The sequence below is a fragment of the Corvus kubaryi genome, unplaced genomic scaffold (assembly GCF_017639235.1).
Source record: "Corvus kubaryi isolate FWS band 111438036 unplaced genomic scaffold, C.kubaryi_AGA036_p1.0 133, whole genome shotgun sequence".
Taxonomy (NCBI): Eukaryota; Metazoa; Chordata; class Aves; order Passeriformes; family Corvidae; genus Corvus; species Corvus kubaryi.
In genome coordinates, this window is record NW_024580667.1 from 14522029 (window position 1) to 14548603 (window position 26575).

The window sequence follows — 26575 nt, forward strand, 5'->3', positions numbered from 1 at the left end:
AGCTGGGAGAAGTAGAGAAGTTTCTGGGCACCACACATTCTTTTAATCGGGGCTGAGGACATATTTTCAAGCTGGTACTAAGATGGCCACAGTGCTATTAATATTTGAAGTGACTGGGAAGTTCTCCCTGGTACACCACGTATCATCTGATGCACATCCCACATCTCCCACTGCCATTCAAAAAATTTCCTGCCCTCAAGCACAAACACATTAATATCCTGTCTCAAAACCACTATTGAGAAAACATACTTAAAGGGAGAAGACATAAGAATAAAGAAATGGAATATGAAAAATTGTAGAGCAGAACCAGAAAACGCCTTTTCTGAACTCTAAGTTATGAGCAGGTGCTTATAAACTACTTGTCAGGAATTTTTTTATAGTATTTTGTAGGACTGTTTATTTACACAAAAAGGTTTATATTTAGTCCCAATCAGTTTGTAGCCATTTAATTGTTTCAATAAGTCACAGTATGCAAAGAAATGTTCACTTACTTAAACCTTTTTTTACTTTTGGAACTGTTTTGTTGAAAATTAGGTTCAGTCTATATGATTTCCTTTGTCATACAGAGTAGAACAGATTTCTGTATCCAGATTCAAATACTGTATGGAATACACCAATGGATATTGAAAATATTGTCTCAATACAAAAATCAGTTGTATCTCACTTTGTTAAGTCCCCCCCCCCACTCCCCCACCCTCCCCCCCAAAAAAAAAAAAATAGTTAAAGCAGGTTTCAGGATCTTTTAGTATTAGTAACAGAAGGAATATATGTTGTATGTTAAAACTACGATGTGAACAGAAAAGTTATATAAGAATGCTGGAAATTAACACAAGTGAGTCCTAAAACATTTCTGTGTAGGCACATAACTGAAGAGTAGCTCCTCATGGCTACCTGACAATGCAGCCTGACTTCCCAAGAGCTTGGACAGGATACCCTCTTTCACTCTTAGAAAACCGACAACCAATAACATAATTCTTTTTAAATCAACTCAAGGGTCCTGAACAAATTTTTTTAAAGTGGAAATTTGTTTGCAGTACCACTATCAGGATACATAAATATGTGATGTAGAGCAGACACATTAAAGTATCAAGGTTTAGGACCATTAGGTCTCCAACAGGAATTTGTAAATAGCTAATAAAAATAAGGTTGTCCTAATTACTTAAGCAGTGTGTAAAATGCTCAGATACCCACATAATCCAAGTGTCAATTAACAAATCTCATTATTGCCAAATTAGTTCTATATTTCCTCTTCAGATCCTGAGACTAGATTAAAAGTAATTTGTCAAAAAAACTGCTTCCATTCCAAATTACTTCATTATTGCTTTTTTACCATAATGCCGCACCAAAATGTATCATCTCTGTGCTTTGCTAATAAAAGAGTAAGCAATCACCTTCAGTGCTCTACTTCCTATGGAAACAAATGAACACCGAACAAAATCATCACTGATAACAGCATCTATTGCTTTGTCTTTATTGGTACTGCTCCTTGTTAATTCTTTTTTTTTTTCCTTTTATTACGTTATCATTTTAACCTTAATTTAAAAGAAAAAACCCAAGAGTGCCATATTCTTGTATCTTCTTTACTTGATAGATTCTGGCATTCAAAATAAAGGAGAGACTGGCCTGCCAGATGCCCAAGAATCTTTTAAAGTCTCCAAATATGCTGGGGATAGTGGATGAAACATAAAAATAGTCATTTCCTGCCGAAGGCGATAGACTTCATTGGTTTTGGTTTTTCAAGTCTCTGCACCTATGCTTTTATTGCATTGGTAATGTATGTAGTGATTTAAAGTAAAATGAAGTGAATGAAAGGATTCCCAGAAGTTTTGGTGAGCTTTGAATGAGACTTTTTCTGCATAGATTACTCCCTGGGGACAGAAAATGCATTCATTAAGCGCTGTGCATTAAAGTAACACAATACGAATGCTATGCAACTGTGTAAAATACAGTTGCTATCACTTGACTTAAAATATACTGAAATGTTTTGCTTTATGGCATTAAAAGGAATTCATTTCCTTGGACTGTTGTTGCTAAGGTTTGGTTTATGTAAGTGTTTTAAGAAAAAAGCAATCTGAAAAATACACAAATAGAACAGCAGAGAACTCATTATTCTTTCAAATGCCTCTTTTGAAAATCCTTTCAAACATTTTATTCTTTTGATTCAACAGAAGGAGAGCCATTTACAAGCAAAAAGAATAGCAAGAAAATGGTGCTTCAATGCTCTGAAGAAAATAATTGTTTTGCAACACTTCTTAACAATTCTGTGCTACTGGACCTTGAATTATCCCTTTTACTCCCCCAGCTTATACACATCTGGGCCTGTAAGTAAAGACATATGTCTAGGTGTCCCTTGTGGTGCCCAGACAATCCTCAGTCCATACTTCGCTGGATTCATAGAGTCCTTTGGGTCTGTGGGTCTGATACTTCCAGAGGACAAGCATGTGCTGAGCCCTGCCTGGATGTACAGCAGCTCACATCAGATTCCTAACTGGTGTTCCCTGGAGTTTCTCTGCAGAGGTGAAGTCCAGCACAGCCTAGGTGCAAGGGATGTCCCTGGCTCATGCACAGGACTAACACAGAATGCTCAGGGTTTCCCAGGGATTTCACTGTGGATGTGTGGTCACACTGATCACCCAGCTGGCGCCCAGGATTTCTGCTCAGCTGGCTGATCTGCAAGAGCCACTGGTGCAGCTGGGTGCACAAACATTACCCAGATGGAGCTTCTAAGTGGAAAGTGATGGTGTGACCAGAGGAATTCGGACATAAGAGCATCAGATGGAGGTAAGACTTATACACATAAACATGTGGGAAGAGGAACTGATCATAGTAATTCTGATATTTTGGATCACCACTCCTAGGCATCCCAGTGATGGATTAGTCAAACTGGAAGGAGGGTATTCCATCCCAGCTTTCTGGATGAGTTCTTTACCACCCCCTAACACAGCCAACAGGGGCAATTCTGGTTACAGGACCCCTCACAACTCTTCTGTAACAAACACAAAATAATTTCATCACTTTAAAAGAGATTGGCTCCATGGTGAATATTTCTCTGCAGACATTCCCTACACAGAAAATCATTATTTCATGGAATCATGGTGCATTATTGCTCAGTTTATGCTAGAACTGTGGAGGAAGAGAACCTTTCTGCTTTCTGAAACAGGCACTGCAGGTCACCCTTCGCAGAACAGTAGCTTTGCTGTGATGTAATCTGTCTCATAGTCTACTCTTGCCTTTGGTAAGAAAGAAATTGACTTTGCAGAAGAATAAGGGGAAAAAAATCATATTGATTTCTTTATTACTATGTTTCCGATATTGGAATTTCACCCTATATTCTTAGACAGAATTAAAAAATACTCCAAATACAGTAATTCCACAGAAATACTACAAAATTTACCAAAGAGATATATTTCATTTAGAAGAGTGCATTCTAGATACTTCTCTTATATGCAGCAAATATGAGCTTCAGATTGAATTAATTTCATTGTTTCATTTCCTTTTATTTTCTTTTCTTTTCAGCAATCTCAATCTTATGTCTACTTTTCAACAGCTGAGTGCCTAATGTCTGTGTTGTCATGACCTACTACTATGAAATCCGCCTATGGAAATGAATGTTAGTAATTAATATGAAAAAGAGCAATTTTAAGCAAACAGAACATTGGTGTGTTATCTTACACCAGGGTTGAGAACAATATGTAGGTAATTACTTCTAAACAGTAACACTTTAGTCATTTAGATAGTAGCTTGGAAACAGACAAAAAAACCTAAGGAATCTTATCACAATTCCTCTTTGCCTTTCTCTAGGTAAAGGAATTATTCCTGTTAAATTTGGCAATTTTTGATACTTTGTTGTTTTTTGTGATAAAGCTCTATTAAAATAGAGAAGAATGGAAAGAAACTCTTGGCATGAAACCAGGTAAATTAAAGTTAAATTGCATAAATCTATATCAATAAGAACAGGACATAAAGAAGGATGGGGAAATTATAGCTCTTGTATTCAATCCTACGCTGCTTTCACAAAGCAAAGTTGCATGTTTTTCTTCAGTATTCTTGCAAAAATAATCGTCCTGAAAGATCTTATTCTGTTAGACATTCATGCTTGGAGCAACTTTTAAATGGATGTTTCATGGGCAGCCTAACTTCCTCTGTCTTGGCAAGATGTAGACAGGGCTTAGAAAACCATTATTTTTAAACAGGGATTTTGAGACTTCAGATCTGACATTGATTTGATTCAATTCTCTTCATATTTTTATTCCTAAGTGCATTTCAGCTGGACATATTTTATTAATAAATACAATTTTGATACTAAGTTACAGATGGGGTTTTAAAATAGCTAAGTGCCTGCAACAGCAATAGCAAGGAAATCTTGCTTCTATGTATAAGGAATCAGGTACTGGTGATTCTGGACCTGAATGGTGCCCATGTTTCCCCAAGCACCTGAGTCATCCGGGGTGGGAGTCAGCTGGCTGGAATGCTGGCATTTACTTCAAACCACATTTTTAAGTCAACTGATGCACCTTCAAAAGTCCCCACAAGGATTAACTAACATAGAGAGATCAAATCTATAAAATAGAGCTCAGCTGAATTACACAGAGAAAATGCAACAGCTAGTTGCAGCCTAAGTGTGCCAGGCTTTCTGGTGAGATACTTTTCTTAGTGCCTATCTTCTGGCAATGGAACACAGCATAGCAGGAGAAGATGGAGTATGGGCAGAGCACCACCGTTCCCTGACAGCCGCTATAAGATAAATGTATTTAATCCTGACGCTGAGGAAGAACCTCTCCAATAATCAACATATCACAGTCAACATATGTTGAATCTTCCCATTTCTTCCACTCAGCAAATACTTTTCTACTCAAACACAACAGCATGCAAAAGGGAAAACATTTCAGCTGGATCAAAGGCCTGTGATGAAAACACTTTCTAAAGTGTTTGGGGTGTGCTGACACTGCAGAGCCTCTTGGCAGGGTTTGTTTGCCCAGTAGGAAATGTGGGTGGAAATCTCCACTACAGTGATTGTATTATCTATACTTGTCAAGCCAGATAATTTGTAAGAAACTTAGAATATATCTCATGGCTTCATGTTGTGCCATCTAGACAGAGTCTTCAGCGAGTCCAAACTTGCTATTTAAAGAGCCTGTATGCTTCTTGCCAAGATAATCTTTTCAGACTTTCTTTTCAGAATGTTCACTAGCAATACCAGCTGCACTGTCTGAACAAATGTTTAATACATTTTCCATTTGAAATTCTGAGTTAATATATGAGAGGCTTTCAGTTTGCATGGAAAATTATGCATATGTCCAAGTGAATAAGTGAAGCTGAACCAAATGTTGTACTCACCAGATTTTTAAGTGATACTTTTTCATTACTAACAAAGGAGTAACACAATCGGTGCACTTTCTGGAGTTGCCCTATGTTTTTGAAGTTGCCCTCCACTTGAACAACTTGCATATTTGGAATAAGACTAAATGTGATACAGAGGGTGAAGCACCACAATATACAGCATGCTTTCTTGGAATGGATCATGATCTACACAAACACTCAAAATTTGTGTTCTTCATTGTTACTATGATCCCTGTCCCTGTGATGCTGGACTGCTAGAAAAGGACTCCTCATATATCTCAGAACTCCTTACACTATTGTAAACTTACCTACCTCTGAGCTCCCTTCCAGAAAAGTGTATAAAACCTGAGCTTGCACATTAAATTATACTGGGAATGCTGTTATCAGAAGCATTTGAGCTGTGCCTATGCTGAAAAGAGCTGTCAGCCTGACTAAACAGAGAATTCAGTCTGTAATCTGTAAACCCCTCTACAACATCTGGCCAGGATTAAAAAGACCACAATATTGGAATGAGAGGATATATTTGTGCATAGACAGGATGAAGGTCTTCAGATGACACTTGAATGAGTATATGGACAAATTCAGCTGTGAAACAAAGACATCAACAGCTCCACACTGAAAAGGTTCTCCAGAGAAATCTTTTAGGTGTATATCTGTTACATACATGTATTTTATATATATATATATATATATATTTGGTTGGCATATTTATATATTCATTGGACTAAGTGCCATATCTATAAACATCAAGATATATGAGAGTCTAACAGTCCAGAAAGGATCAGACGGTGTTTTTAAAGTCCCCAATCTGAAAGAAATCCAGTCAGGTTTCTAAATACCTCAGAAAATCTGGTTTCTAAACACTCAAAACTGAGTCAAAAGTAGTAGAAATTCATTAAAAATTCATACTGCTGCACCATTCAGCCACCCACCAAAATGGCAGCAACATTCCTTAATCCAAATGCAAGGATATTGCAAGTTTAACATCACACTGTTACCACTTTCTCACATACCCTTATCAGATGCATAGTTACACAGACCTTTCTGAAATTTAAAAGAGTAGCACAAACATTTCTTATTAAAAACAAATTCACAGTACAAAATTATTTCCTTACTTTTGGGAGGGAAGCTCTTGATCCTGAGCTTTGCGTGGTCATTGTCAAAACTGTAGTGATACCCAGTGCAACTCTGGCTGGAGCAGCATCCATATTGATCCAGAAAGAAACCCAGGATAAAATGACAATCAGCAGGCTAGGAATGTACATCTGGATTAAATAGTATCCCATCTGACGCTCCAAATGAAACTTGACTTCAATGCATGTAAACTTTCCTAGAACATGAAATTACTTTCATAAATGCTTTTGCACATTTTTATCTTGTTTTCTGAATACAAGTTAGATGTGTAGCCTGTTTCCTAACCTAATACTGTAAGCAGATCCTGATACACAAACACTCGTCAGCCACTTGATGCATGCTAGCTTGGGGGAAGCATGAGACCACTGAAGCAGACTGTGCCCAGTTCTTCATATTAACTGAGAAAATGAATACTAGCACAATTGTTTCACCTCCAGAAAATATAACGTAATGTTTCCTTTCTCAAAATTCAATGAGCTTTTACTTTGGTCAAATATAATGTTAAGTATTAAAAGGGAACAGCATTTTGGTCATTTAGTGACATGAGATTAAGCAATCATATTTGAACAGACAAATTGTAAACTACCACTCTTGCAGTCCCATGGTAGGTCACACTCCTCCTCATTCTGCTCATGTCATTTACCCGTGTCTGTGGATTATGTCTCACAGCAGAAGCAACTCAAAGTCTACTTCGAATTTTGCTGAAAGTCTGACTCCAGGAAACCTAAACCAATTTCTCTTGAGAGGTGAGTGATTCTTCAAACAACTGATAGTGGTTGCACAGCAGTCCTGGAGGACTGAAGTTTCGATTGCCCGACAGTGGAACTAGCTGTGCAGCAGGAGATGAAGAGTCCTGAGCTGCAACAGCTCGTCAGCTGTAAATGCAATCGCTCTGTGCTGCTCTCAAAATTACTCTGGGTTAGGCACTGTGAGTGCTTTGGCTCCAGGCAGACTACAGGAAAGCCTCTCATTCCTGAAGTGCCATGCCAATGGTTTCAAAGGATCCTTTTTGTGTTAGTTTGGAAAATGCATGAAGACACATTGCTCCTCATTCGCCCTTTCAGGGGATATTAGATGGTTTGCTCCTTTTGGTGATGTTCCTGTACTTTTCTGGTGGACTACAGTGCTGAATGGTGGGTGCAAGAGCTAGCACAAAGGGGAGTGCAGAGGCTGTTTGACAAAGAAAGGAGTGGAGACTGAATAATATCTTCTGACAGCACAGAAGTTCTAAAATGAGTGAGCTGTGACTCAAAAGGCAGATGCTGAGACCTAGGCAGTGGCTGTTGCTGACCAGTCTGCCCATACAGAAGGGGACTGGAAAGGGGTGTGGTGGCCACGTGTGGCAGCAATGGCATGAGTAGCCCAACCTGTCAGAGGCTCTCCAGACTTTTGTGGCACAGCCTGGACAGTAAGTTTAGGAGAAGGCCGAGCTCTAAGTTTTATCCACATTTTAATTTCACACCAAACCTGAAGGAGCAAACTACAGAGAAGACAGTAGTGCCAATCACAAAGTTTTCCATCCTTGGTACTTTGGGCTCCAAAATGAGAAGCTGAATTTATAAAAATTAAAACCAATAATTCTCTTTTCATAGAAATAAATGTGACTTTATTTCTGGCAGAGGCAGAACCTCTCACATTGTATTATTTCATAGAGTGAAAGAAATGTATTTGATGCAACCAGATCAGCTCTTATGCTGCAATGATGAAAAAGCTATTTTAGATGAGAGGGATTATATTTAATCCCAGAAACCACCCAGAAAACTGTTCTCTAAATGCTGTCCCTATTAAATAAACTCCAAGCAGCTAAATGAAAATTTTAACAGAGTTTCCTCTTCTCTGTAAAGCTAAAGATAGAAAACACAGCATTATAAACTCCTAAACAGCAAATGAAAGAAAAACTTTAGAGTATTAAACAAATATTTAATTTCCCAACATTCCACGTCTGTACATTATTCAGATCAGCAATGAAAACAGTGTCTTTTCACATGCTACATCTCATAAATCAGACTACACATAAAAGCTGGTGAAAATTTGATATTTTCCCTCACCGGCAATTTGATATGTTGGAGAAATAAACCAGGTTCAGAAAAATCAGTACTTTAAAAGTGATGAATCAATATTTAATAAAATAGTTAGTTTGTTAAAAAAAAGTTTCATTTTAAGGATAGCAAAACAATTAGATTTTTTATCAATGTTTAATATTTGAAATACTTTAATGATTTTAAGTATATTAGAATACCTTAATGAAATTAAACAAAATCTGGAAATTAAATCTTTCAAAAAAAAGAGACAATTTCTGTATTTTCAGATTTAAAAATAAGTGTGACTGAAACAAATTTTAATTTCAATTTTTTTTTCATTTTACCTATCTTTTCCCATTACAAATTCACAATAGATACCACTGGAACAATTGATAGAAAAAAAGTAGAATAATGCTCACCAGTGTTGTAATGTTTTGTGCAATAACCAAGTTCTTTATCTTCTTTCAAAATAAACTGTGGCAAGGTTAAACCCTCTGCAACTTGCACAGGTCCATCACTTAGCCACTCAAATATCAGATCATTCATGGTGTAGCCAACTGCAATAAAGAAATCAAAGTTTATTAGATGGCAGCTGACCAGAAAACAGCAAATGTTCTTATGTCTGAGAAGCATCTTTTATTGCAATACGTTATCTCAGTTATATTTTCAAGGGGTTCAATTAACAACAGCACAGTTCCTCTTAGTTGTTGGTTGCTATAACTACACTATCGCTCTATTAAAAGCAAGAAGTAAACACTGTTATATTCTGAAGCACTGCCCTGGTTTGCCATTAAAAAATAATTTTGCTGGCCCAAACTAGTCTAAGATTCTCTGGGCACAAGGGCAGGTGGCAGCCCACAGTTCATAGCCATACAGCTAAATACTTTCTCCCCTAAATAAAAAAACCCCAGGGTGGACTGCTACCTACTGAATATTGGGAATGATCACTGGCACCTGCCATTGTCTAAGCCACCCCTGGGTTTGCCTGATTGTTACCTGGTCAGGTTGAAGCAGTGCTGTGGTGGGTGCTGGCAGCTACACAGCATGGAGGGTGTGTGCTGCTTCCCCAGTCCATGCCTTGCCTGTGTTTAGCACACCAGCTTAAGAATCACTATTAGGACCTCAGCTTCATCAGGTATTTTGCCTCCATTTTCCAAAAGTGAGCCTGATTCAATCAGGCATAGTGAATCCCTGGCTATGTAATAACTGTTCACACTTTCCTGAGACTTAATCATTTCTCCCACACAGCATTGCTGTATCCACCCCTGGAAGTGATGCAACTCTGATGAGTAAGGTGATGTGACCCAGGAGGGAGAAAGATAAGGGAGCAGGAACAGCACAGGTACAGGCAACCCTCATGTTACGGTGATAAACATAACTCCCTTACAAAATAGGAATACTGAGTCTCACCACATAAATGTGATAATGTAGATACTATCCAATCACTGAATGTTAGGGTAAAAATTTGTTATTTGATAGATAAAGCAGTTGGGCACTCACAGCTCTCTAGCTGCATTGTACATGTCTGCACATCCATAGGAAAATTCTTCAAGTCCATGGGACAGGACAAGGTTAAAGTAAGCCTAAAATTAGATGGGAAAAAAATACATTAGACATCTACAGGTTTTATCTAAAGCCTCATACTTAAGAGTTTAAAGGATCAAGACCAAATCTTAACATCTCAAAGGCTGGACTTGTCCCCCCTTTGAGCTCTTCAGCACGTGAGAGCTGTGGAGACAAAGTGTGTGAGCAAACCGGGCACTCTGAGCCTGAGCTGGCTGAGCAGAACAGAGGCAGAGCAGACAACATCAGGATAGCAAGGCATGCTCTCCACTAATGCACCAGTGAATGTTTTATGTACAATACTGAACCAAATCATCCAAAAGCTGAAATGCCTGGTCAAGGAACACATGTTTTTAAGTTTATTTTGGAAAAGCAAAAAAAGGGAAACAACAACCATGGGGGTTTTTGTACAGAGTGCACAGTGAGTCCCATTTCCAAGCCTTCATTCTTACTGCTTAGCCACTAAAAGAAGGCAAAAACCATTATGCAGTAAAAGCTGGAATCACATTGCATTAAAGGAGTACAGATAGAAGAAAGTAAGCCTAAAGGAACATAATCATACAAAATATATTTGTCTTTTAATTTTTCAGTTGTTATTGTCCCAGATAAAGCATAACGTTACTTAAATGGGAATACTTTTAATGTTTCTTTCTTTCATTTTCTTTTTAGTTCATTTTACCTTCTAACATTTGATTGAAATCTATTTCAAGACAGTCTCTTCTCTTTCTTTTCTTTTTTTTGTGTGAGGAGAAGAAACCATTTTTAGCTAATCAAGGTATTGGAATGGCCTAGTTATAAACAACTAGCTTTGGGAAACAGTTTAAGTGTTAGGATTTTGCTTTAAATCATATTTTAAAAGTACTTTTTTATTTCTGATTACATTCAGCACAAAAAACCACTTTGAAACAAAGAAAGCAAAAAAAATCCCCTCTGTACCCTTTTTTTATGAAGGGCAATAACAAGATTGCCTGATTTGAAGGGACACTGAAACATTAACACAGTATAATGACAGTAATTTTTTAATTATGCCAGTGAACCTACAGGTCAGCTTTTTAAAAGTATAACCTTGAAACCATGTTGTCCCCCAGTCATATGTGATTTCTACAGGGAAATACTTGACTAAGTTCTGTCTCCCACGGTGATTTTGTGGTTCCTACAACATACAACTGATTCAAGGTCTTTGAGTCTATTTCTTCACCATGTGAAGTTTTGGGGACCACCTGGCTGGAGCTTCTAGCTGTAAAATCAGTGTGACAAAAAGATGATATTTAGCTACCTGAGATCAAAATTGTCTCAGCCAGATCTAAGATCACATTCAACATCACTGTTGTTGCCTATATGGGGGCTACCTCGAAAAAGTCACACTATTTTCATCTTGATATAGTCTTCAGCAAACAAGATTATAGTATCAGGAAATTAGAGATCACTTTTATGTGGCAGTGAGATGAAGAAAAGTCCTCAGTACTCTTCTCAACATCACCATAGGAAGTAAACTCACATTTAACCTTTGGGACCAAATAGCAGAAACACTCAAAAAGTAAAATTGTCATCTAGAGAAAAAAGGTTTGTCTAATAGATATAGAAGTGTCATTGAAAATCTGTCCTTTCCTCATTTAAATATTTTAAATCCTTGCAAATGTTAACTAGTCCCATTTTTACTAGGTAATTTCCTGCACTAAAGATTGAGCTAATTAAGTTGCTAATCTCCAGCATTAACAAAACAGTGCCTCTGCCTCTTTCCTGAAACATTGCTATATCAAATTCCCTTCTTTTCAGTCATCTTCTAAATATGGCTTAGACATTTTAAGTTCTTTTCAAACATGCCTTTATGCAAATGCAGCCTTTGCAAATACGTCATTTGTTTCCATTCATTTAAGTAGGCAAGGGCTATCCACCCCTTAGATTTTACTGACTGTCAGGTGTGGACTGCACACTGATTTTGTTTCCTTTCTCCTTCATCCCTTTCTACACTCCAAAAATTCAAGTAATCTGGGGGTTTGACTACATACATATTCAGGAAGGTCTCTTGTTATTTTAATATCAAATTTATGAGAAAGTAAATACACCCAGTTGCAGCTTTCAAGATTCACAAGGAAAAAATAATCTATCTCCATTGATATAAGACAGATATATCAATTTTTTTTCCCTGGAGGTGAGAGGAGAAAATTGTGTAGGCTCATTTTGTACGTCCACACAAAGCCTAGTGTCCTACTTTCTCTTCCTAATAATTGTTGTCTTTCACAAAGACTAAATTATTCTCTTCTCCCCTTGAAAAATGAAAAATAGTTTTTATTCACTGTGTTGATGAGACCAGCTCAAGACATCATGCCCTTATAGTTCTACCTCTACCACTTGTTCACCTCAGCACAGTAGCCATTCATAATTAGTATCTTTGCCTCTAATCCCTTTTACCAGCCGTAATGCAAGTGTTGAAACACTTGAACAAAGGGTTATAGCCTTGTATCATCCACAGATCCACTAATTTTCAGTAAGATTACTACATGCTAAATTTTCAGCAGCTGGAATTTGAAATAGATCCACTGAAGCCCATGGCGATGGGTCAATTTATACCAGTTGACTCTTTTTCAGCAAAACTATGAGCCTGCAAATGTTTCCAAACCCTGGTGCCACATCGCTATTTATGTATCTACATTAATAAGGACACAGGGTCATAAAAACAAAGTCTTGGGTAGATAAAGCTACCCACACTGCTGATAATAACAGTGTCATCGACAAAAAATATTTCAGCAAAAAGAATGTCTCACATGTGGCAAATTTAAGAAGGGCCCCTGGAGGTTTGGAGCAAAGAGCAAATTTAATGAGGAATTACACTGACGAACACTTTAATCGTTAATAAAACAGAACAAACTGCTATAGAACAATTATTTTCTTTTTCAGGCACCCCGCCACCAAGGCCTTTGAGATGCATAAACAACAGATTGGTGGTGAAGAACCATAAACACTGATGGGAAGTGCTTTATGAAATGAGAAGAAGCTGACCAGGGACTCGATTCTGCCTTCAGTTACCTGAGCACCCTCCACCTCACGCCAGCCAGACCCAGGTGGCACAGCTGGCTCACGGAAAGCTCTGGGGCTGGGCACGTTATGTTTTCCAGCTGAGCAGAGATGGCTCATGACGGAGGAGAGAGTCACGTCTCCAGTGCCTCAGCACACCAGGCACAGTGCCAGGGACAGCACACTGCCTCAGAGAAGAGGCAAAGCTGCTCTCTTCTTTCCCTCCCTGCTCTCTCACCCAACCCACAGCCAAGGAAGAATCAAGCCCCAGAATAATGCAAATAAGAGTATGAACAGAACAGAATCAGAGCCAGAAAACAAAAAATGAACAATTAGCTGTCACTGTGACAAAAATAATAAATAAATAAATCAGTAATACTACTGAGCAACACTGTAGCACAGACAGGGCTGTAATCCAAGTACTCCAGGGCAGCATTGTCTGTAATATGTTTTGGACTCTCTTCCTGAGGATTCCCTCATACACTAGGCAGGTCCTTCTGAGCAGCATCTGCTGACACCTTAAATGCCTTCAAGGTGCAGCAGGCACTGTTGGGATTTCTTCACTCAACATTTCATTCAAATTCCCCTCTTTCATCCCCTGGTTTCACTATAAAGTCCTGAGATATCACTAAGACCTGGGTTGTGGGCCTGTCTCTCTTCCCACCCCTGCTCAAAATTCTTAATTTCTGGTCACTCCAGGGGCCCACTTATAGCATCACTCAGAGGGCTGCATTCCCCAATTTCTGCAGGCAGGAAGGCACAGTCCTCCAGCCTGTGGCCTCCTTTGTCACAGAAGTCAGAATAAGGCATCTCATGGGAAAAAATAAATAGCCTGACTACTTAATCAGAAACCCTCATGCTTGTTATCTTTCACACCTGAACATGTTTTGCAATGCCAGTGTTTTCTCCTGGTGTAAGCAGCCATGGCCCCAGATGGGCCAGCAGCAGAACTCAGCACAGGCACTGCTGCTGCCCTGAATGCAGCTGCTGCACCCAGCCATCATCCTCCAAGGAAAAGGCAGTGGAGGGGTGACACACCTGTGCAGCCAAGGGGCTCAGAGGTATTTATGTGTGTGTAAGCAAATCCTGAGCTCAGCAGTGGAGCCAAGATACTGTTTCCTGTTTGTCCTTCAACCACTCCTGCCTTTATCCTGTTCTTTCTCCAGCCTGGAGGCATTTTCCTCATGTCCTCCTATGCCTGCCCATCTACCCGGTCCCTGTCTCCCAGGGACACCTACATGACACAGAGCCCACACATCTTCCTTTACCTCCTGGTCTGTCCTCACTCTCTTTCCCCCTCCTTTTCTTGTTGACCAATTCCTGTAAAAAGCCACTCCCACTTGCTTTCAGGGTATAAAGTCTTGAGGCCACTCAGCATTTGACCACTGACCCCCAAAGCAGCACCATCAGTAGAGGGTAAGGATCTTGAATTTAAAAAAAAAAAAAAAATTAAAAAAGAAAAGAAAGAAATTCAATAGGAATAAAATGTTTGTAAATAGATTATTCTCAAGATTATTTCCAATCTCATTCTTTCCCTAGAGGGTTTTGAATGCTGGGGCTCCCAGACATCACAGCACTTCTATGGTAATCTCACAAAATTACAAAACACTTCAGAGTACTACATAGACAGACTGCTTGTGAATGGTCTGCAACCCAAATCTGAAGTAATGAACTGCTAGTATTGTGTTGAACACTTAGGGAACTGGGTTTACACATTACATAATCCAGGAACTTTTTTAAAAATAAATTTAAGACAATATGTAATTTTAACTGAGATTTGACATATTGTCTTGTCTGCAGCAACCTCTGAACTGTATTCTAACCCACTCCTTTACGAGCAGCTATCACTCCGTAGCCTGATGTGTTGCAAGACACCCAAAACTTCCCTTGATCTCAGTGACATCTCATCCCAGAGGAGGACACTGGTTCCACAAGAGAAAGGCCCTGGGGATCATAATACGTGGTATATGATGACAGGGGAGTATTCTTTTCATTAGTTATTCTGCAAGAAGGGTTGGTTATGAGTGGGCTACAGAACAACAGCCTCCTCACAGAGTTTTTTCTAACGATAAATAACTAGGATCAGTCCTGTTATGTATAGAAATACCGTTGGGAATTTAAAAAGTCCTGTAGATAAGGGTACAAATCCCTTCCATCTGCAAAAGCCCCCATGATTATCTCCTCACTAGCATGAAAAGCAACAAATGCCTCACCATGAGTAGGCATGGTGTCAAAAATAGCTTTTTGTTTCTATTCTTATCATTTCATTCTTTCATGCTACGCCCATCTGCACCTCAGCTGCTGGGACAGGAGATTTCACAATCTAGGATTTTATGCTGCAAATACCAGAATATAAATAGCACATGCATGATCACTGGTAGCATTGGCTATGTGCCATTTTTGTCAAAAGATTAATACCTGTGCAAAACACTCAGTGCTGGATTTAGTGAGACAAGTGAGATTTCTTTTTTCCAGCATTGTTAAATCTAAAGATGCTATTGTAAATTGCAAGGTTTCTGGTATTTTTCTTAAAGCCCCAAGCTGACAATAAAGTTAAAGATATTTAAGTGGCAATTTTTTTCTTTGAAAGATTAAACTCCTGATCCTTGTAGCTGCTGAAATAACATTAAAATATTACCTCAGCACAAGCAGACAAAGTTCCCTATTAAACTGGCAGGGGAGATGAAGTTGCACAGCAACCATGACAGCATCGCATGACACTGGAGCAAATGGCATTCAGGCTAGTGACACTGAAACAGGGAGGAGAATCTAAAATCTCTTTCTATTCCTCCCAGCCCCCTCTCTTGGGTGCCTGAAAGAAGGGCACACAGACTGTTCACTTATCAGAAGGCAAAAAAAAGAAAAACAATTCTGTGTCATTCTTCTTTTAAATGTCTTTTCATTTTGTAGTCCATCTCATTATTTTTTCAGGGACCTGACTCATCATTTTGAATGTCAATTCTGGTAATTTTCACAGTCTACAGGCTTTGTCCTGTTAAATGGAACAGTCAAATTGACTGCTTTTTTCCTTATTTTTGAGGAGTCCTGGAATTCCTCTCTAATATTTGTCATGTTCTGCAGCTTCATTTCTCTCAAGTGGGAATGGGCTGAAGTTGAGCTTAGAGGAGATGTGGAACCTTTCTGCTATGGCAAAATGTGAGTTATAGGCTGGAGTTTCACGTACTGCTGCTTCTGAGCATGTTTTCACTCCCTCCAGTGCTTTGCTTTGCTTCATGGGCTGCCTAACAACACAGGAGCTGGCACAGAGCTGGGTGGTGGATTTCTCATTACAGGCATCCCACTTCTCATTGTAATGCAATCACTGTCTGCAGATACACAATGCCGGCACATGAGCTGCCAGCAAATGATTTTCCAATTATTGCTCAAACAAATCTATGAAATTAAATTCAGGTGTGATTGTATGTAACAGTTAAATTCTGTAACCACCTGTTTACATGAGGAACAGTATTTCACCTTTTCTTTTTTCTCTGTCATTTTCTATCTTAGTTTTCCTGCAGTGTGTGTTTGGTATGGTGTTGCTTTCCTCCTGGCATGATGAGATCTCTGTTCTAAGCCATATACTGCAATCCAATTGGCAAAAGACCTTTATCCCTGGGACCATGTTCTAGGAAAACATGATTTTTGTACAATTTAGGAAGGGTTCCTTCACCTACATCATTTTACACCTAACCTTTAACTGCTCCAGTGCAAGTTCAATGGTTAAATGAAGTGATTGATCACCAGCAGTCGAGGACAGGCATTGCCAGTAGCCATAAGGAGAGCGAGTACACAGACATGAATTGGCTGTGCAACCATCCTGTTCAGGCACAGATATCCATCAGTAGCCACCTGCCAGTACTTTTTGATCCTGCTAGCCAAGACCAACTTCACGTGTACAAATTGGTCTCTAGCAGCATTTCTTACTTTTTTACTTAGAAAAAAGTCTTCCCTTTTAATTGAGACACAGGAGTATAGGGCTGTAGAAGTGACATTCCATGCCATCAAATCTGATCATCTACTATTACCTAGAGTCACGTCCTCTCAACCTTTTCAAAAATGATCAAAGTTCATTTCATGGTGTCTAGTGTGTGTGTCCCTGTTTGTGTTGGAATATTGTTCCAGGAATTCAAGGTGTACATGGCTGTAAACTTTCTAACTTCCTCTGTGATCTTACTCATGACCAGTTCAGAGCCATTTTTTCTCCTGGCAGCACTGTCCTTCAGTCTCACCAGCTCCCCTCTTGTGTTTGTATTTACCTCCAGTGCTCTCATGTCTCATCTGGGGATGTGTGTGGCATTAGAGAAAGAAGTGAGGCAGTACATGCTCAGATATAATGCCCATATCTCTGCTTTGCTTTAAATGCCTTATGAAGTAAAAAGCAACTAATTTTGTGTCATTAAAATGTAAATTATTCTTTTCTTAAGCAGTATAATCAATGGGGTTTTCACAATAGCTCTGTTAGTTGCATAACAAAGTACCCATATTAGGCTTTATTATTTATTTAGTAGATGTTATTATCTGTTATGCAAAGCAAGTACTTTAGATACAACAGCAAAGTAAGGGTATTGGAAACCTGGGGCTAAATCCTCAGACTGAATTTGTAGATTGGGAGGGAATAACAAAGAAGCTAGTGGGTGATGTAGATAAGAGAGTATTAGGAAACAACCCCAAAGGATGAGAAGAATCTGAGTTAATTTATTTTAAAAGCCCCAAAATGAAGGGGAGTGGAGCTGGAAGGAGAGGCAGGAGTAAGGGCAAAAAGGAAAGAAAAAGGAAGGATGAACAACAGAGAGCTAATGATAATCCAAGGACATTGGGTTCAGGCGTAATGAGAACGGCTGCTTGTCCCACAAAAGACTGCTATTTTTTAGCTTCTGAAACCATTGTTATTATTGTAATCATGCTTATGGGAAGACAAATTTGTCAAATTCACTGGATTCCCACAGCACACAGCCACAATTTGGGAAGTCTCCATGTCCCAGTAACATTGTGCAGCATAATAAATTTTAGTGATTGTAGCTCTATAAGGCCTCAGCCTACAGTACGTATTAGCTGCCAAACACCAAAATATTTTAGGTGTTCTCTATTTCAGTTAGCACTTCCATTGATTATTCTTCAATGTTTTGGTTTGGTTCAAATGTAGAAAATTTACTTTGTATATGAAGACATTTTATGCTTTTGGAAAGCCAGAGCAGTTAGAATGGGGTAGTGTACAGTTTTGCAATGCAAGAATGAAATAATTTTCAATGAAAATGTCCCTGTGCTTATTGACATTCACTTCCAAATGAAAATTGCCACCATGTCAATACCAGTGTTATTCTGATAGGACCCGAGGTAATAGATATGTTTGTGTGAGGTGGGAGTTTAATAAGCAAACAGACATGTCAATCATGACAAACATCTCCATGATCCCACCTCTGCCAATCTGTCACATGGAAAGACACTGCTGCTAGTAAAGTCCAAATCCTCTTAAATCCCAACACTAGACTGTAAAATAAAAATGAAGTCATCAAATTAAAGCACAGAATGCACACAGAGCTATAAAACATAAAATTTTCTACCACTGTGCTAGGCTAGACTGTGCTGTGACATGGATGATTTACATACAATGGGTATAAATGGATCCTTAATACCATTCAGCTGATAAAGTCTGTACCCCAAAATTGTTTTAGAAAACCTACACCTCACTTCACTGTAACATGGCAACATATTCTATAGTAGCCATGCAAAAAATCCAAGACTGTATGTTATTGGAAAGCAATATATTTCAGCAGGAGAGTGAAGTTTGAGGAGTCTGTTGCAGAGGGACCAGCAGTGCTACCTATGTATTTCCTTAATCTGCTTTTCTTTCCCATAGGGCAAAGAACACGAGTACAGAGGAGGCTACAAGACACAGAAGTTTCTCTCAAAAAAGCTGAATTAAAAAAGTGCTATGGATTACTTCTGATGATTTATGTGATGGACATGGCAGTCATAACTCCTGATCTAACACCAAGAGGTGTGTGGGGTCATGGGGGTGCAGGAGGGAGTTGACTCAGTGCTCTGTCCCTCAGCACTATGGCCACACTAAGAAGAGATGATTTTGGATGCTCCTGAGTAAGGCAGCTGGCATGGGAGGTGGCGTTGCAAATAGATGTACTGTGTTCACAGATACTTCTCTTGGCTTGCATAAGCAGGTGAGGGCTTTGGGATGTACCAGCTGCCCCTGTCAGCTACTTGTTGTGGAATGGAGGGGCTGGTAACCATTCCCAGAACAACTACACCAACAGAGAAATCCAATAGCTTGAGCCTTCTCTGTTTCCTAGTGCCCTACAGCACAGAAGTAGGCAGTAGTCTAGCAGACACTGCCCTCAGCCACAGTAACATTTACAATTAAAACTAGGTCAATAGTTGAAACCACAATGAACTAATTGTCTAAGTAACTAACAATTCTGGCACTGGGAAGACAAAGAAAGACAGAAAAACAGATATTTTGAAAGACTTGAGGAAATTCTTCCTAGGTAGTTAATTGCTCTTGGAACAGGAATAGCAAAAATAGGGGAAGAAATGTAATTTGTGAATTTGCACAGATCTCCTCCCTAGAATTCCAAGTGTCTCTCTTGTCAAATTATGCAACACATTCTAAAATCTTCTCATATTTAAAAAAATATGTAGTAATCTGCTTTGTAACTATTTCTGGCTAAATACACTGGCACTAAAATTCAGAGCAAAACTCAACTGAGAGTGTTTTCTGGACTGCAAGTAAAAAAAAAAAAAAAAATATATATATATAGTTACAATGCTTTTTTACCTTCCTGACTAATATATTCTAGATTCGATGCTGTGGATCAATATTACTGTTGAATTATATCACCTTCTGAATCAATCTCATATGGGTGAGATGCACTGAAAATATTAAAAAGAGAAGGAGGCAATTAATGCAGAAAAAAATCCACAAACCTTAAATAAAACCACTTTCTATCACTTTGCTAAAATAAGCTTTTAGGCAGATGCTAATATTCTGAGCTGGCTGGCAGCTTGAAATGAGTTTGTGGGAATCAGGTAGCAAAAATGGGTGACTCAGAGAGAAAATAAAGTCTTCTGTGTGTTTATTTAGAATTTTCCTGATGTCCCAGGTGTCCTCAGGGGGCCAGAGAAGACATGACCCTTGTCCCTGGAACATAAAGCCTGTGCAGTGGGGTGTGCAATGCAAAATGCAGGTGTCATACAGAATGTGAGTGCCTGGAACAGAATTCTTGGTACCATCATGCAGTGCTGCCACACTTTCCAAGTGCAGAACCCCCTCCAAAATCCAATCCATGCAGAAATCAGTCAAGTATTGGGAGCAGATGAGTCACAAGTATCTAGGGGGTGACATTGTGTAGGTTATGATTTGAACTCTTATTCTTTTTTCAGTATACAATATAAACACAAACTAATTTATTGAACACTGCTATTACAAACATTTCCTGTTGGCTGCTCTCTACGGAGTACTTTAAAATAAATGTTATAGCTATTTAACAGTTTTTCAATTGTTATATATGAGTGGAACTGAGACTGAACTTGACTAAAGTGAAGTTGCTTGCTGAATATATCTTTGCTGTAATTTCAGACTTCTCAAAATACATGTGCTTCTAAGAGCTGTTGCTACATCTCCAGTGGCAATAGCATATATTTGCAGTATTAAGTAGTTCTGGGTTCCCTCCACAAGGTTCTAGTTTTCCCTGCAGCACCAAAAGGTTTCGACCAGTTACCCAGCTATAGAGCCTGAGGCTGTATATAGCATGCTATCTGAGATCAGAACAGGTATCATGCAGCATGCAGCAACCATACAAAAATGGGGTTGGATTCCTAAAGTTATGATTCAGAGGGGGGTACATCAACCATCAACAACTTCTTATTTTCTGTAGCAACTCCCAGGGAATTAAACGTAGTTGTAGGAATCTGCAAGCATGAGCATCATGATTATTATAAGGCAAACTATGATGGAAATCTACATTATGCCTCTTCTGTACCGTGTTAGGGTTGTTTCTTTGACAAACTATACAAGAGAAGGATGAAGAGCCTCATGCTTACCACAGGGTGAGATAATTCCCTTAGCCAAGCACTGCAGTAGAGGTGATACATGGCCCAGACCCTCACTCACTCTTTTGTTTATTTATTTTATTTATTTGAGCACCCATATGCTACACCAAATGTCTCATTTTAATAAAATATGGACCATGAGCTGTTGTTCCAGGTGACCTTCCAAATTCTGTTCAGAAAGGGCAGGTTTGGCCTCTGAGAGCATTTAACAGCACAAGCCAGTTCAGCCTCCTGCATGGTTCATGTTCATGTTTTCAGGGCAGTATATAGGAAGAGGGATACCACTGCCATATAATACACACACCTCACTTCTTGTGCATTAATTACCATGGCACTTCTAAAATCACTCTATGAAAAGAACGGTTTGTGTTTATGCAAGATTAATTTGATTTTGATTCTGTTACATTTGGAAATACAACAAAACAGCCTACCTGCTATATCCCAGAGCCATTTTTGAAGTGCTTTAAACAATTAAAGCACTTTAAATGCTAAATGTTAAATATCACAAAAACAGGCAAAGTGCTATTGGTGCAGTAGTGAACATTCACAAGGTACTGAATCTAATCACTAAAATATTGTTTGTTTCTGCATAGCACAACTCCAAGTGGCTGACATCAAACAGAAGTATCTAGCCCAGTATCTAGAGAATAAGGACAATATTTTCTAATTGCTCCTGATTTCAAGTTTCTGTACTCTGTAAAGTTTTCTTCACTGTAAAGTGTTAAAAATTTGTATGCCATGTTAGAGGTGCCAGGTAAGCCTCTGTTACTGCTGCACAATACAAACGAAAAGCAATGAGCTTTGCTTAGTGCTCTCTTGGAATACTGCTTACTCTGCTTCAAATTAATTTGCATTTAGGTGTGGGAATTTTACAAATGTGATATGGCAGCTCAAAATACCACTTTTGCCACATGAGCAAATGTCAGGAAAACTACCCATCTGCATTCAGAGCAGCACCCAACTGCACTGTTTCGTCCAATAAGATGGTGTCTGACGTCATTCAAACAAACAGATGCATTCATTTCTTTCAGGGTGAAACTGGAAATATTTGTAAGTGACAGCATATTAACACTCTGCTAGTGCTGGTACCATCCTTGTATCCTATTATTTCTCTCAAACTGTTCAGGTACAGCAATTTGAAACCCTCCTCAGTAACCCAGCTTCATCTGTCGAAATCTTACTTAGCAAGGAATTTCCACAAGAATTATGTAAGTGGATGAAGTTTCATGCTAATATTTATTTATTTAATATCCTAAGGAACACAGCTATCCCAAGCCTGGGTTGACAGTAATTCCTTAATGAAAATGCAGTCAAAACCAGAATGCCCCATTAGAAATAACTGCCTGCTAAACTAATCTGCTTTACAGACGAGCAAAGTCACTAAACAACCTGTTAAACAAATACTATCATGTTTGCTTTCCACAACGCAAGAAAGGCAAAAGCCAAGAAGCATTCCCAGCAAGAAGAAAACCCCAGTAAATTACTTCATTTTAAACAATTCTAAGAGCAATAATAGAATGGTTTGCATCTTTGGCTACCTCTATTAAGCAATTAATGGCTCACAGTAAGCTGAATGTCAAATGAATACTGCAGGTTGTTTGCTGCTGGTTATGCCTGTGGAATACAATTTTGTTTTTCTGCTTATGGCCCATTTCATCAGGTCATATCATATCATATTTTGTCAGTGTTTATTAATTCAGCTAAATCTAGTCACATGACACACACTTCAATGCACTTAGTATTAAAAACAAATGCTTTCCATAGTTCCAGGGGTTTTTTTTTAAATGTGATTAGATACATACAATTAGCCAGTGACTTGCACATCACATTTATTGCATTGCAAGCATGTCTGTACTTAAAGTGTTGAGCAGTCATTTAAATTAATATTCCCCTTTACTTTTAAATGCAACCCACAGACAACTGAAGAGATGATTTCGTCTTTGTAAGAGGAGTGACTTGAGCTAATGCTAATGGGAATTACTGAGGCATACCATTAAAGTTCTAGACAACCTCAAGTTTTCAGCAAGACCAGGAAGTACTGCTGTGCCACTTAGAGACTATTCTGTAAAAAGTAAAATGTTAGCAAAGAAACATAGGCAAATTTTCCTTCTACCCTGCTATGACTAGGTCTCATTTCAGTTGTACACATGGGACAACAAAAAATTAAACATGCACATTGCATCCAGAAAAACAGAGAGGGAAAGAAAGGGATGAAGAGAAAAAAAAAATTAATTGGTTTACCTGATACTGTACAACACCTTTCCAGTTTTAGAAATTCTCAGCAACTTGTTGTCTGTTGTGACATCATGGAAATTTGCTCCTTTCTCATTGGCAAAGAATAAATCTGGCTTCCAAATAGAATCCAACATAGAGGGATCCAAATCCAGGGAATCATCAGGATATTCACTGTAAGCCAGACGTGAGTCATTCCACTGCTGTCTCAAAAAAATGTTCACTCTGTAGTCCTACAGAAATGTCATGTAAAAAGGTTACTAAGCCACCAAAACTGAAATCCCACTTTAGCTTGCTTTATGTTCTTAGACTTGCTGCAGTATGAGCATTACAGCAAACATTTGTGTTATCCTTTGAACATCAGAGTTGTCATTTGAAAATAAAGTTGTCAAAATGCTGCATTGAACCAAACAAACACAACTGGTACATTTTCCAAATCAAAATTCCTTCAGTGATGAGAAAAATATTAACTGCAATCTCCACTATTAAATATAACCCTCTTTCAAATGCTGTGCATTAACTAAGAGATATTTGGAAATTCAAAAAGCATGTCAGCTAAATATATACAATTTCATCAAAGAGTCTATAAAATTACCAATTTAAATAAATTGATTCCGATATGTAAGTCATTAATGTCTAATGTACTCATGAATAGTTTTTAATTCCAGTGAAGCCTAAATTGTATAGAAGAAATTAAATCACCACTTCTTATTTATTACTTGTTTCCTTTTCCTATTTACTGTATGCTTTTCTGAGTATGTTTGTTCATTTACTCCTCCCTGTCTGCATCCCATTAAAATTGGCCTAATTGTATTCTGCTTGGTGGTCTGCTAGTCACAACTGGGAAAGGCAGTAATTACTTAGAGGTTCATTCAGAACCAACATTAACACTGTGCCAAGAACTGGTTATTAAGGGGGAGTGCAAAAAGATCTTTCAGGTTCTAAACTCTCTGCAGGGAATGGAAAGAAACAAATTCTTACTCTCCTTATCCCAGATTTCCAAAGCCAGCAAATAAGATCTTCATCTCTCTGAAATTACTATTTCTAATTTGTTTGTGAACACCCTCTTAGAAATGCACCTACTCTTCCTCTAAAAGAAAAATATTTAATAATATTTGTACTGATTATATTAGCTAAAGGAATGCTTTATCAAATAATTCTGCTGACAGTACAAAGCATTAACATTTAGGATTTGCTTTATGGTAGCGGCTGTACATTAAAGTGGAAGCACTGTGGTTTTGACTTGGAAAATGTATGAGCTGACTGGGTTTTAGTCAGGTAACTGAACTGCAAAGGAAAGAACTTATCACCCCTGAAATGCAGATAAATATTCTCACTCTGATCAGAGCTGCAGAAAGCAGCTTGCAGACTCTGTGAACGAGCCCCTCCGAGCTTCAGCTTTTGCACCCTTTGCTCAGTGGGGTGGTGGAGAGGTGTGCTGCTGCCCTGACAGAATATTTCTGACATCCAAACTGATGCACGTTTTGATGCCAGTGGGACGATGCTTTACAATCTCAGTAGCTGAATAACTTTTCTTTCTTTGTTTTTCATTTTCATTTTGCTCTTGGGTAGATGTGATTCAAAACAGGAATGTTGACTAATCAGAGCAAGGCAGACCTGAGAGAGGTCTCAAGAATAGCATTTATTAAAGATACTTACAAAAGCCTCTATCTGTTTTTCACAAGTCGTTGTACTTTTTATGATGATCTTGTTTCAGACATTTAAATATCAAATAGTTACTTGCAGTTCTGAGCTTATAAAATGTCATCACATCTTGTGAGGATACACCATCCATAATCATACTATCCCTTATTTCTAGTTCTTAGAAACTGAGAGTGTCTTATATTTATAATGTGTCTTTAAGCTATGTCTTTAAGTATTTATGTGTCTCAGAGTTTATATGGGACAGCTTTAGCTACAAGTCCAGGAATGCACTGATTCTAATTCTGCAGAAAAGAAGGCAGGAGCAACTGCTGATAGCATAAAATTGCTACAACTAGTTGTGAGACTGCCTTTAATTTTTCATTGTAATATGATATATAATGAAGTCTATGGAAAGCAGAGGGATTTTTCCCCCATGGCACAGAAATCATAAATAAGTTAGATTATTAAATTGTATAGAAATATCTAAAAAACTCCTTTGATGAAATTCAGTGGTTGGTGATTTATATAATAAAAAACAGTCTGAAAAATCTTTATTCATAGAAGAGCTTGCATATGATAATATATATTATACCAAAATTATAAATAGTGCCAAAAAGATTACACTATATTTTCCAATGTGTCCCTTCATAAATATATCAGAGCCATGACATGAATATATTTAGAAATGCTTTCCCTCTCCAAGCTTTGTTCTTAGAAGCAGTACAGAACTGAAACCTTTGTTTACATCTGACAGGCTTTGCATATATATGTATAGATATTTTAATGAGAAATAAAAATATAGATATAACATGTACATCACAAGAACAGCATTATTTTTTTCTCCTGTGCTTGCAGAATAAGAAGTTGAGAGGGATGTGTGTTTACACAGTCAGACCTAATCATGTGCAGAATTTTGAATTTACTTTTCCTGAGTTAACACTGTAACTATGTTTTGAAGGAAAATTCTCTTGAGGATGGTAGAACAACATGGAGTTGAGGCAGACTACAGTGTGTATTTTTCAAGGTCCTGAGGGTAGAAGTGGGTGGACTGTAGTAATGCACTCCTACACAACCACGAGTATACCTACTCTGCAAATTCTTTCTGACAGCACCACTGCTCTGAACAAGGAGTGTGGACCTGAAGATTCAATCTCAGTTGCAATATCAGTGTCAGCAATAGTTCAAGGCAACTCAGATAAACAATTTTCCTCTGTTCTCAAGCCATAAGCTCAGAGTAATACAAACATACTGAAAGAATATTAATCTGATTAGATTTAGTAGCTTTATCTGAAGATTTCAGGATTTGATCCACAGATACGCTTAGTTTGTATTAGAGGAATGTAGATAGATACCATCTTTCAGCAAATCCAAATCCAGATGCACTGCCCAGAGCAAAGCTCTGGATCCCTTTGGTCTCAGGCACTGCTGTGGCAGGGGGATGCAGGGGGGCCCCCTGCCCCCTGCTACTTTCTGTCTCTGAACTAGCACTTGTCTTAGGTCTTAGCTTCCCTCCCATCCTCCCCTCTGACAGCAGTGGTTGCCCACGAGTTGAGTTGGGAGTC

At 38.4% G+C, this 26575-nt stretch overlaps 1 protein-coding gene across 7 annotated transcripts in view; it reads right to left on the bottom strand.

Moving 5' to 3' along the window:
- The window catches only part of GLRA2 (glycine receptor alpha 2), a 123288-nt gene that overhangs the window by 67416 nt on the left and 29297 nt on the right, over positions 1 to 26575 (bottom strand). For all 7 annotated transcript variants that reach the window (XM_042037612.1, XM_042037604.1, XM_042037573.1 and 4 more), the window contains exons 4-7: positions 23379 to 23602; positions 9996 to 10078; positions 8915 to 9052; positions 6456 to 6670 (exon numbers count right to left, since the gene is read on the bottom strand). In XM_042037612.1, the coding sequence (XP_041893546.1) occupies positions 6456 to 6670; positions 8915 to 9052; positions 9996 to 10078; positions 23379 to 23602 (660 nt within the window). The remainder of the gene's footprint in view (positions 1 to 6455; positions 6671 to 8914; positions 9053 to 9995; positions 10079 to 23378; positions 23603 to 26575) is intronic.